At 37.0% G+C, this 13,241-nt stretch overlaps 1 protein-coding gene across 1 annotated transcript; it reads right to left on the bottom strand.

Moving 5' to 3' along the window:
* Positions 1-6,797: 6,797 nt before the first annotated feature.
* On the bottom strand, positions 6,798-13,163 carry LOC139120543 (DENN domain-containing protein 10-like). The gene is made up of 7 exons (XM_070685015.1): positions 13,059-13,163; positions 12,124-12,320; positions 10,707-10,935; positions 10,272-10,383; positions 9,682-9,893; positions 8,825-8,919; positions 6,798-8,490 (listed from the first exon to the last, which is right to left on the bottom strand). Exons 1-7 carry the CDS (start codon positions 13,093-13,095, stop codon positions 8,317-8,319), a joined length of 1,056 nt encoding a protein of 351 aa, XP_070541116.1. The 5' UTR covers positions 13,096-13,163; the 3' UTR covers positions 6,798-8,316.
* Positions 13,164-13,241: the final 78 nt, after the last annotated feature.

Genomic DNA, 13,241 nt, shown 5'->3' with positions numbered 1-13,241 from the left:
GTTGCTGGAATTCTATCTTCGGATGGGAATGAGATTGAAAAAGATTTATCGGGTGCTTGCTTTCGATGAAGCTCCATGTCTCGCGAAATATATTGACTTTAACACTAAAATGAGGGCAAAGGGGAGGACAGATTTCGAAAAGAATTTCTATAAGCTGATGAATAATGCAATGTTCGGTAAGACAATAGAAGATGTTCGAAAGTACAGAGACTTTAAATTTGTTTCGGACTGGAACGGCACGGATAGTGGACGTAAAAAGATTCAGAAGTATAATCCAAAGATGAAACATATAACTTTCATAACTTCCGAAGAGGATGGCGATTCCTGCGACAGTGCCCTACTGGAACTGAAAACGGATGAGCATAGATATGTAAAACCAGTTTTCATCGGCGCCGCAGTACTGGAACTTTCTAAGCTGCTTATGTATGAGACGCATTACAATTACTTTCGAAAACAGTTCCCTGGAATACGATTAGCCTACATGGATACTGATAGTTTTGTTTACAGTGTGCCGATCCCGGACCCGGACGTAACTTTCAATGATATAGTCCGAGAAGATGTTGAAAAGAATGGTGAGAAGTCTATATATGATACTAGTGGGATGAGCGGCCCCGCCCCCAACTTTCCGAAGATTAATAAAAAAGTGATAGGTAAATTTAAAGATGAGTTGAATGGTGAACCTATTCTTGATTTTGTCGGCATACGCTCGAAAGTGTATGCTTTTCGAACTCCAACTTCGGAGACGAAAAAAAAAAATAAAGGGGTGAAAGATGTTTGTGTTAGAAAACATTTGAACTTTGAAGATTATAAAGATCTGTTTGAAACTGGGAAGAAGCCGGAGCCGGCACAATTTGTACAGTTTGTACGGAAAAAGGCTGGAGAAATCCGTAGTGAAAAGCGTAGTAAAATCATGATGGCGCCAAATGATATCAAACGTGTGCAGTTATACAATCCAGACACAGGCGAATGGCTGGCAGAAACATGGCCGATAAGACGGACGACGGGTCATGGTTAATATTGTAAAGACATTAATCTACTATTTTCAATAGAGACTAGGGCATCACTGATAACATAAATGTGGGCAAATATATTATCATTGTGAGCGTCATCGCCACCCCACGCGGTATCTTTCTTCAGGAACTCAAGTTGAATTCCGTCCTTTGTGTTCATTACTTTTAAACCATTTCCATGAAACTCAATATCTTTAAAGCTACGCAGATCGATAAACAGACAGAATTTATTCTTCAAATAATCGGCCTCATCTATATCAATTTCACACCAATCTTTATCTTCAGCAAAATACCGTCGCACCTCTCGCCAAAATTGTCTGGTATCATCTTCTGAGCGTACACTTTATTTGCAATGCCTTCGATTGATACAGACACAGATTCAATGGATGGATTAAAGAAAAGTTCACTGTTCAGTTCTGTCTGATTCTGATTTTTAGTGAAGAGTATAGCGATACCTCTAATGCTACGTCGTGGTACATTTATATTTTCATTGATAACCGTGTCCGATTCTTTGAATGGGATTGTTCTAAAATAATGTATATGCTCGTAAAGGTAACTTTTTCCACCGTTGTAATAACCAGCAGTTGACCTCGCGAGATCGAGGTCAGAAATTGTCTCGTATTCCATTTGAATGTTTTTTAATTTATAATTGGTTGTAACAACCTGATTACTGACAAGTAATTGGGGGGCGGGTGCCAACGTAATTTCCCATTCAATATGACTCCCTAACGCTTTTGGGTATGCAACTCCATGGCCTGTCACGAGGGGATGAGTGAGACGAATAGCATATTTTGTTTTATATGTGTCGAAAAGTAATTATCGCCCACGACGTTTTGATCTCCATCGGTCGAACCGCTTCTTAATTTTCTTAGATTTTCGTTCTGAATTCCGTACAGTGTCATGTTCGTTCTCTCCTTTTTATGTTTGAAGAGATCGCGATAACATTCAATAAGGTTATATTTATTCAAATCGAAAAGTGTCTGACCCTCAAATGTGAGTTTCATACGCTCCACCAAATTTTTTGCAACATTTTGTACTACTCGGTTATATTCATCTCCCATTACTTCGAGATCAAAAACCAGGTCGAAAGTATCTGGAACTAAGAGTACTCCGCTTTCTAACTTTGGACATCGTATGATAAGTGTCTGGCCTGGATCTGCCTCACTTGGATTATGAGCAATCACGTGATGAGTTCTTTCTGACTTCGTTCCATTCGGTATCGGTTGGTGAAAGTCGGTGATAATGTTCTATCGTACCCATTTTTCGTGTAATGTATATAGTAGAAGAAAAAAAGAAAATAAATCACATCTTTACGTAAATATTTCCGTCTGCCTGAAAGATAAATCGATTGCCTGTGTCGCGAATCAATCGAAGGACCCAATATTCTTGGAGATGATGAGCCTCTTGGTCATCCTCAGTATCCTGGAATACAGCTATGAATTCTAGTCGCTTAAAGAAGTTAGTCTTCTGACATTCCTTCACGAAAGCTAAAATGTTATGATATAGATTATCATCTTTGAGTCGGACACCTGGATTTGCTCGAAGTATATGTCGATTTACCCGCCGGAGTTTGCACCATTCCAATTCGACAGAGAAACCAAACAGGTCTTTATTTTTGGAAAGAAACTTTGCAATATTCTTTTCACCAAACATGTTGATGCCGTAGGGGTGTCATATATTAATACATAATTTTATTTATAATGACTAATGTTAAACCAGTTAAAAATATCCATAGCTGTTCTCCGACAAATCCGACAACCGATCCTGCTGTTTTTAATAGAAAACTGACGAGGGAGCCGATTAAACCTGGTATTGCAGCAGCACTTTTTGCGGCCAATGTTTTTAACCATTCGCCAAATTGCTTTACAATTTCTTTCGCTTTTGTATACACTTTGGGCGGACCTGAACCTCCTGCGTTTGTTCCTCCTCCCCCTGCTCCCCCTGCTCCCCCTCCTCCTCTAGTCACAGCCAGGGCAATTGTTGATATTGTCATTCCAAGAGCAGTCAGTATTGCAGCGATTGTTATACCATTTCGTTTAAATAACTCAGTCAGCTTCAGCCTGAGTGACAATTCTGGATCGGAAATTACATCACGAAGAGACCTAGTCGTAGCCAGACTTTCACGTGCCTCACTGATCTTGCCATTTTCGTATTCAATTCGATTGTCAATTTTAGCTTCTCTTGTTATGAGTTCAGCTAGTAGTTTTTCAGCTTTTACTTTTGCTTGGGTGTGTTCTACAGGAATTTCCTTTAACTGTTTTTCAACTTCTCTTTTCTCTAGCCTTATTTTAACTTTTTCGTTGTTAAGCTCGCCAAGATGCATATTCGCAATCTTTAATCATCATTAAGAGCATATATTCTGGGTTTAGATTGTTCCATTGTTCGATTTATTTTCAAAAGCTTGTATTTTATCTGCATTACCAGAAGCATCTTGCCGTAACTCTGTCAGTTTATCTTTGTATATACCCATGTCTTTTGGCGTCATCTTCTCAGCCGGTATTTTATCGTTTTCCACATCTACAGAATACAATGTACGACTCACATATTCGGGCTCACTATATTTATATACTTTGTTTACAAATTCAGAACCTCCTTTTAACCTTTTTATTGAGGATTTCTCTAAAAATCTACTTCCTTTATCTGTTGTAACTCTGATTTTTTTATAATACAGATCACCACCTTTAATCTCAGCATTCATAATCAATTCGTCTCGTGCATACTGATTAGTAATATTATATTTGTCTAAGAGTTGTTCAGCCATATCTTGTGTAAGTTCTCTTCTCTGTCCAATCAAACGATCAACCTGTGGGCTAGCCAGGAAAGGATCAGCTTCTGCAAGAGCATTATCATCGTCTATAAAGAATGTTTCAGCAGTAGCATCATCATCATTTAAATTTGCATCATCGAAATCCTGGAGTGGTATATCTTCTCCTCCTTCTGCCATATTGTCTTTCTATATTACTACAATTATTTTTTATCCCCCCTTACATATACAGTAAAAATGCACATCTCAGTTGTTGAAAGCGTTGAACAATTGGCTGATTACATAGAAAGAACAAGTGCTGCATATCGACGAAGTTATAAATTAATGGGTCGAATTGATATGGCTCTCAATATTACTAAGGGAATTCTTGTAAGCTCTGCTGTCATAGCAGCAATTCCAACAGTTCCGGTACTGTTAGCCTTAACTCCTATACCAGGTGTTGTTATTGATGTGATACAAGGGAAAACTGGTGTAGCAAAGAGACGAGAGAAATATAAACATTATTACGTTCAATATAACAGCTGCTTACACAAATACAAGAAAAAGCTGCAACAACAGAGGCTCCGGGGTCAGAACTTATTCAGAACATATTTCATCAGGCGCTAGAAATTCAAAAACAAGAAGGATTTAGTCCACCTCTGGAAAGATATTTAAGACATTATGGATTGAATGGATATGAAATTTAGTTCGTACCGATAGGAACTTCGTGTTCAACATCAGCTAGACTCCGCAACTGACTGACAACGGGGCTCCTTTATATAGGCTAGTTTGATGGTGATGACTCACACGGAATTTCCCGTACATGTATAAACATGCTCAGCAGGGAATTTCCCGCTTAGTTCAGGACAATGCACTGCTGCGCGTGAGTTCGTATATAGGTCAGGGTTATACTTTAGTTACATGGATGGTTAATTTTTCCTTCGCTTCATGTAGATAAATGAATAAAATGGGGTGTAAAATTCTTACTTCATCCCAGTTGTCCACGTTTACTTTACTAATCTAGATTGAAGTCATCTTTGTTGCCTTTGGTTCATATGTTAGACTGAAGTTCCCTGTCCAGTTTCAACAATATTCAATGGTCGCCCTATTGAAAATCGCATTGTATAGAATCGTTGACTGTTCATGTTATAACTGATAAGATGAAATATTTCGAACTATTGTATAGCAGAAGAATGAAAAGAAAAATGCCTTTGATTGTTGTTGTAACAAATATTTCTATCACTTGAGCGGTTTGTAAAAATAGCTTTGAGAATTTGAATGCCTTTCTACAGCGACGATTGCTATTGTTTAATACATAACGCAAAACGTCATCAGACTAACTGTGTGAACATATTTCAACGGGGTTTTGCCAAAAATTGTGGAAAAGTTTAATCTAGAAAGGTCGATATGGCCATCAATCAAAGAATAACCAAATATTTCGGTGTACGGACTCGCCTGCCACACAAAACAAGTCAGCTCAATTCTGCTATTTCCGCAAAAGGAATGACCTTTTTGTCAAGACTTTCGTCTAAGAAAGCCGCTATTAGTGTCGTCTATCAACATGAGATTATTGAAAGGGCTAGCTAACTTCGATGTAAGGGGGTGCTAGCAGTCTCCGAAATTTGATCTGCAAGAGGTTGAAAAGAAAGATTTGGAATAGGATACCATCGAGATTTCGAGAAAAAGTTTATTTCCAATCTAATCGTTGATCCGCGTACATGTACTAATCATAGTACATAAACCATGAAATAAAACTATGTAGAAAGTGCCTATACTTCATGGCATTTTATAATTTCCATACATTGGCCATTCCTTTGTGCTCTTTAGGAATGTAAAATTAATGTAGCAAGAAAAATGTACTCTAACAGGTTTGCCAAGACGGCATAGTGCCCTAGGCCCTAAGAATGCCAGTCACGAACGTACAAAGTGTTCGTGTCAAAAAACTTTCGGTTCAGATTTAGTCCCTCAACGAAGGAGAAGCTATCTATGACCTGATTCAGCGGTAGGGCTTTGTTCTGGAAGATGCTTCTAACATTTATAAATATCTGATCACATTAGGATAAGACTGGCTTTAGTTCCTTACTTTCATGCCAGTGTTATTGCTATATTTACCAATATAACATACATAAACTGAAAATGACGTTTTAAATGTTTTTCACTAAAGATAAGACCGGTACCATTATACCATATGATCAAAGAACATAGTATGCAGAAATCCTAGCGACATTGTACTGTCCATCTGCCTGTAGTGTGTATACCTTGTCCAAGTTAGTATAGGCTCCACAGATTAAAACATATTCACATCATAGTGGGCCAAAGTCTGTCGGCTGAACATCTAATATGTCTTGAGCGACTTCGTTTTATTCAACCAGTGATCTCTCATCACAAACCGGATATTGCTCTGTACTTCACCCAGAAAGAGCCATGGTTTTAATTTTTATGCATCTAGTTCGGAATCCCTGAGGGCGCTCAGCTCTGAATTTGGTACAGGTGTATCCTGGAGATTTCAAACTATACAATAAAGTTTTTTTTTTTAATTAGGGGATGGGAGTCCTCGAAACGCTCCATTTTTTACTAAATACTTATGTCAATACTACAGTTTCTGCAAAATTATGATTCAAAAGCCTACATTATGAACAAAAATAATGTTTATGTCAAGAAAAGGGGTCAATAGTTCACATTTTATCAAAAGTTCCTACACAAGGCAAAAATAGGGGGGCGGGGGTTTCAAAAGCATGGTATGTATGTGAACACCCTTCCAGAGAGAGTGGCTTCCCGTCCCTCAATTTTGGAATGGACAGTGCAGAGCAGGTATTTACAATTACTGTGACTAATTCTCTGACTGATGTCTTACTCTCTTATTGATAAACTACTATCCAAACACATGTCATGGACACATATTCACCATTTCACCCTATACCCAGTGTAGAGGGCCACTGTCACCACTCACAACAATACCTTTGGGCGAAACCATTGCATTCACAGGGTACAAAACATCCCTGGAAGTGATTTGTGATTATACAAATGACTAGTACAATCAGATATTATCGTAATTGGTCTTTAATTATGATCCTGATCTGTACACAGCTGTACATGAATGATGGGGAAATGTTGGCAGTTAACCATTTTGAGTTGTGTTTGTTTGTTTCCTAATCCTGGTATGAAACTGGACAAACCTTGGTGCACTTTATATACAGTGAAGGTGCATAAACAGAATGGAAAATGAAGAGATTTACAGTTCAAGAATTATTTTCTAAGTTGGGCAATAATATTTGGATGTTATATAGAGTAGACGTGCTGGCACTCAGATAACATAATGGCCTACTTCTGGATTCCATCAGAACATTGGTTACACATGATAAATATAAGATAGCAAAAAAAAACTGTATTTCAGAAATGAATGCTGCATCTTCTATGAAATTCTCCAAGACAAATAATAAGATTTCAAATTTCACAAGCACTGTAATAAACAATCGTTTTGTTGGACAGCTCCGGCACCAGATGCTGATCTTTTTCAGTATAAACATGAAGATATTGAATCTTATCTGTATGGTCTATAAGTGAAATTGCACATTAAAAATAAACTTTCTTGGGAAAAAAAGTTTTTGGAACTTAAAATCAGCTTTAAACTGTGATCTTGTCAGTAAGAGAAGACACATAGGACACACTCCAAACCTATTGAAATCAGTAGGCAGTGAATCTAAACTGAGAATAATTTCATGTGAAGATGCCACTATTATCTCATAACATCACACTGCCGATGTGAAGACAAACACATTGCGTATGAACATTTTTACATAGCCTCTGTGTGATCTTACATCCTGGCATTTCATTCTGAATACTATTATTTTCACTGAATGTTTTACCATTCATGGTTATCTAGAATAGAAAAAACATGCAAACATTTAAAATGAAGAGAGTAGCAATTTAGTTTATGCTGTGGACAGCATGATTTGAAATTGTGGAGTATTATGTGATATAAATGACAGATTTCCAGGAAGGAAGGTCAAACAAAGGTTATGTAAATGAACAATTCTAAACACATTACTGGAACTTCAACAGCTTGTGTTTTATAAGAATGGGTGATACAAACTGTCTTTGTCATATCATGCCAATTGTCTGATTAATACTTCATCTTTGTACAGCGGTTATGACAATGATCTTCATTACTAGAGTATGTTACAAAACCTGTGAAAAACGTCATGCTGATACTATTATGCTCTGAATATAAAAGAAGGAAATGTTTGTTGACCATTTGTTGACAAAATATTTCACTGCTTAAGTTTAACTTCTTATCAGGTTTATTTTCTAGTTAATCTTTCCAAATGTCGTCAATTTTTTCATTATGTTTTTATCAATAACAAAGTCATTGAACTTGTCCTAATAAATGAAGTTCATTTTGCAGTATTTTCATAAACATGCAAGCTTGCATTGAAAATGTTGTTAGTTCATGCAAGGTCAGGCCTGTGAACCTTGACTGGGAAAAAGCAGCCAGGGCAACTTTGGACAGATGCAGTTGCCATGACAACATCAACAGGAAATAGCTGCCATGTACATATGGCTTTAAAACTGGACCAGCCCCTCCGCTGCGGCCAAGTTAAACAGAAAGTTTTCCATAATTGCTGACTTTTGTTGTTCTTTGATAACTTCCAGTGTGATTTTGGGCTTGCCATCTTCATTCGGTATGGCAAGAGACTTTAAACTATTGATGACTTCTTTTGTTTTCACAGCGATTTCCTGGTTGCAGAGAGACAGAAATGTAAAATTTATGGGTTAGAGGAATTCAGTCATGTACATATATGGTAGCCAATCATTGATATTCAGTCGGGAGAAACAAAAAAGTGTGCCACCAAGGCTCTACAATGCTACTGAAATTCAACACACAAACATTATGGGCATACCTTTTTAACCATATATGGAAATATGCAAATTCAAAGGGACCAAGTGACTGAAGGGTCATAACATCAGTGATACTGCCATTTTTGGAGACAGACTATATTGCTACTAATTTTGGAAGACACTGAAGCTACTTGTCTCTATTAGGTGACTACACAAATCTTACAGTCCTTACCTTAATTACTTGTTGGTCAGTCTTTCCTGAATTTTCAGCACTTTGTACCATCATTTGTGCTATCTCTTTGTGAACTTTTCCCATGCCCAGAGCCTCTGTAGTAGGAAACAAACCAAACGCAATTGTTATTCCAAGATTACAGCTGCAGAAGTTTAGTTCTAGTACAAGGCTATGATCAAACCAATGTCTGCTGCCACCTTTACAGAGTGGCAGGAAAGGAAAATGCCTTTGGATGGCTTCTACACACAGGTTAGATGGCAGTACGAAAATCTTGCATGTTCCCGATGATGTAGGGAAATTGCACATCACATGCAATGTTTGAAAGATGAAGTCATTGGCACATAGAGGAAACTGCTGATATTGATATTTGTATAGAGCCACCTATTGGTTGAAAATACTTTTACCAATCACACTTTGTTTTCATTTTGTCTTTCATTACACTTCAAAATTAATGCTGATGCATTTCCATGATACAATGTGCTTAAAAGCCAAACATTGGTTTATACATTGTAATTATATAGAGTTTCTACCACTGTGTACAACTATGGATAAACAAAGTGATAACACTTGAAGTGTATTCTCATAAATCAAAGACATCTATTTGCCATTACTTCTTTCTGTCATCGCTCTTTACGTTTCAGACAGCTTGGACTTGCATTTAGCAAGGGTAAAAGAAGATAAACTGCTAAAAATGAAATAACCATCTTTCAAAACTTTAAAACAATATGCCACTGATTTAGGTATTGCAACTGCACACATTAATGTTACTGAATGAACCAAGGTCAGAAATGATGCAAACAAATTTGTTGTTTTGTTGAAGTTTTAAATGAAATTATATTAATGATTTAATTATGTACCTTTGGCATGTGTTGCGACCATGATTTCCTGGTTTGGTACATTGACGAATAGGTCATACAGATCAGACCTGGTTTCTATAGTTGGATCTAAGCTGCCGAGTATATATGATACATTGGATTGACAATCTTCTGCCTCTTCCGGGTCATCAAGGTGGACATTGGGATACAAAATGGACCAGTTCTGCCGATGCCATACCAATGTCGGAAGAGCTCTGCATAGGATAATACAAAGATATGATCATTACAGTCTGCTAAACTTGAATCATGACAACAGAAATGTGAATTTCCACAATTTATGAACAATCTAAAAGAATGCATTTGTGAAAAGAAACAAGGGTTTACACAATGGCTAATCTATTCATGCCATTTCTATCACTTTCTGGTAGGCTAGACAAACAATTCTTCAATACCCTTGTCTTTATTATTAAGGTGATTTCTATTCCCCACAGAGTATGGTCATATCAAGTTTGCGACAGTTTAGACTGCAACCATGGTTTACAATAAAGAAACTGTGTCATTCAAGGCACTTAATTGTTCAACATATCAAACAAGAATCTCGTATTTGCTGTAAAAGATCTTTCTCCTCTTACCTTGTGAATTGAAGTAACTCTTCAATTTTTGAATGATACACTGCAATTCTCTTTTTCAGTAATAACGCTGTGTAGATCAATATGGTTTCAACTCCGAACAGGTTTATGACATCTGAAAATATGAGTGCAACAATGTTCACTTACCACATAAATGTTCAATTCCAGATTATTTTTTAATCTCTGCACAGAAACTTGTGATATTCTGTAATCCCTGCATGATTCACAGTATCAAACAGTGGCTGTTATTGAACATACAATCCAGATGATGACTTATGACTTTGTGATGTTGTCATTGATAAAATTTGAAACAAGATAGGGAATGCAAACATCAAAACAATTGCATATATTACATAAGTTACTTACATATTGGACAAAAATACAGTGAACTTGGATTGAAAGTATGAAGCAAAAATTCAAGAACATTTAACTCCTGACCTTTGATGGGTGATGCAACATATGCTTTCCGCACATCGTACTCCTTGACAGCAAAAGTTCCATTGTCTTCACTGGGACATGATCCCTTTGTTAGTACTGCGAGATAGCTCTCCAGTAGTGTTGCTGGATTACCACTTTCTTTGTAAGCTTTACTGAGTATCTGACAGAGTGTCTCATACTTTTCTGGATTGTAGTCTCTTGAAAGCAATACAAGAGAAAAGTGTTTGACCTGAAAGAGTTGAAAAGAAACCATTGAAATTCAGTAGGGAGAAATGTGCCTCACAGACAGACATTCAGAATCTCTCAGTTTTGCCATTCTTTTCTTATCTACTACTTGTGGTGACGGTGGCTCATTTTAAAGCTCTTCAACAATTTCACTGTCTCCCGTTTTTCAAAAATCAGCAACTTTATCTCAGAGTTAATCATGGATGGCAGTCATCTTGCATTTTAAATATTGGTAAATGTTAGGTTATTTGTTTCTCTAGTACCAAACATTGCAAGGTGACCCCTGATTTTTGTTTTTGATTTGGTGACAGAATAGTTGAAAGTTTAATTGAGGAAAGTTTTAAGAAAAGTTTGAGTCACTCACTTTCTAGTTGCTTGCTATGTTAATAACCTAATTAACCTGAAAATAACTCTCATTACATTTGTGCCGTAGCCTCGCCAATTTGCTAAGCCACTGTCTCAAGATGGTTGGCTTTGATTCAAGAAAATTGTATATATTTCACATGTATCTGTGTCAGGCTTACTCATGGAAATGTGACTCAAGGAGTTCAAAATTCTTACAAGTTATAGCACACAAGGAGGCTTGCAGAAGGAAAACTGTTAAAGTCAAACACTTGACGAGCATCTCAGCTGCAAATTCTGTGCATGTTTTAATCAATGTTCAACCATTAAACACTGTATCAGAGGTCACTGTACAGAGGTCACTGTATCAGATGCTGCAGAGTAAAAATCCAGGCAGTCTTTACAACAGAGTTTTCAGGTTATTCCATTGCTACTCTTACACATTCACCGGTATTAATAAATACATTTGATAAGCTGGAATTATACTGTTCTAAAAGTTAAACCAGTCCAACCCTGATTCCCTGTAAATAGGTCCACACTAAGTATTGATAACAATCGATTTAGGACAAGTTATGGTGTTTGCCTGTCTGCAAGGCTATAATGTTCTCTCTCAAAGTGCTACAGAAATATAATAACTGACTAATGGTACAAGATACAAGCAATTTCAAATGAATGTTTTCAACAACATTGTACAACTTTTAGAGTTTATTTGTAGTGATTACGTACTTGACATAATAAATAGAATGACACATTCCAATGGTCTACTTTTTGATATGCAATTTCGTAATGTGATGTGAAATTAAGAGAAATAACGGGACATTTACATTATAAACAATAGTATATTAATAACCTTGGATAAGACTGGTGATTCCTCAACTGCTGTGGTGTAGATGTAATACCATTGCCTCTTGAACTGTCCAAACACAAAGGTCACAAGACCATCACTGTCTGGTTTTAAACAACATTTTTTCATCAACAAATTTCTTTTGTTCTGTGTGATTGCCGGATATGCCCACGTCCACAGGACATCTCCATGTCGATCTTTCTCTGCATCAATAAATATAGAAAGTAATATAAATTGGACCTCTTCAATAAATATAGAAAATAATAAAAATTGGACCTCTTCAATAAAAAGTCTTGAGCATAATTTTAATAGTAAGTAGCACACTTTGTTTGTTGTTTGCTTCAAAAGTTGTGTGTATGTATCAATTCATGGTGACCTCTCAGTTCTATATACTTAACAGATACAATAATACATATGCTGCAGATCGATACAATAGCAATAGTCTCGGATCCTGTAAGATCTCTGCATTCTAGATGACTATAAAACAGTGCCAGATTAAATTGTCAATTGCTTCACCATTCATGTTCTGCATATCATGTAACGGTGTATGCTGTCAAAATGAAACATAGATGATGTATGTTTATTGGGTGCCTTTGGTGCATTACAGCATATACCATTGCGAGATTGACATCTGTGCAAGACCAACAGTAAAGTTCCTAGGGGGATATTGACCTAGTGAAGGACGGGCGTCAGCAGAAGAATTTATATTGTTGGCATTGACACGTTCCGACCCGCTGCAGAGTGTACCAGTGCAACCGGAGCAGTGTCGATCATTTCCGGGTTGCCCCTCCCCTTAGAAGCACTGTCATGCATCGTATTCCGTACTTTAACGGCGACAACACCCAGAGGCGCAAGAACTAATGAAATCTGACATTATTTCCCTTTCGCTTGTGCAAACTTTAAACATACAACGCGTATTCTGCATCAATATAACATCTTACCTATCAGCCCTGCTCCCTGCAACTCATCGAGCGCCATTCTTCACAGGAAGTTAAACATAGGGTCACATCAAGATTCCCGTCATGCGTCTGAAAAAATAATTCTTACAATTTTACTCGCTTGTGGGATAGTTTTAGGCATAAATGCACTTTAATATCATGTTGTAACATCTTTATCGAAATATT

The sequence above is a fragment of the Ptychodera flava genome, chromosome 20, assembly GCF_041260155.1.
Source record: "Ptychodera flava strain L36383 chromosome 20, AS_Pfla_20210202, whole genome shotgun sequence".
Classification (NCBI taxonomy): Eukaryota; Metazoa; Hemichordata; class Enteropneusta; family Ptychoderidae; genus Ptychodera; species Ptychodera flava.
This window is presented reverse-complemented; position numbering and strand designations above follow the sequence as displayed.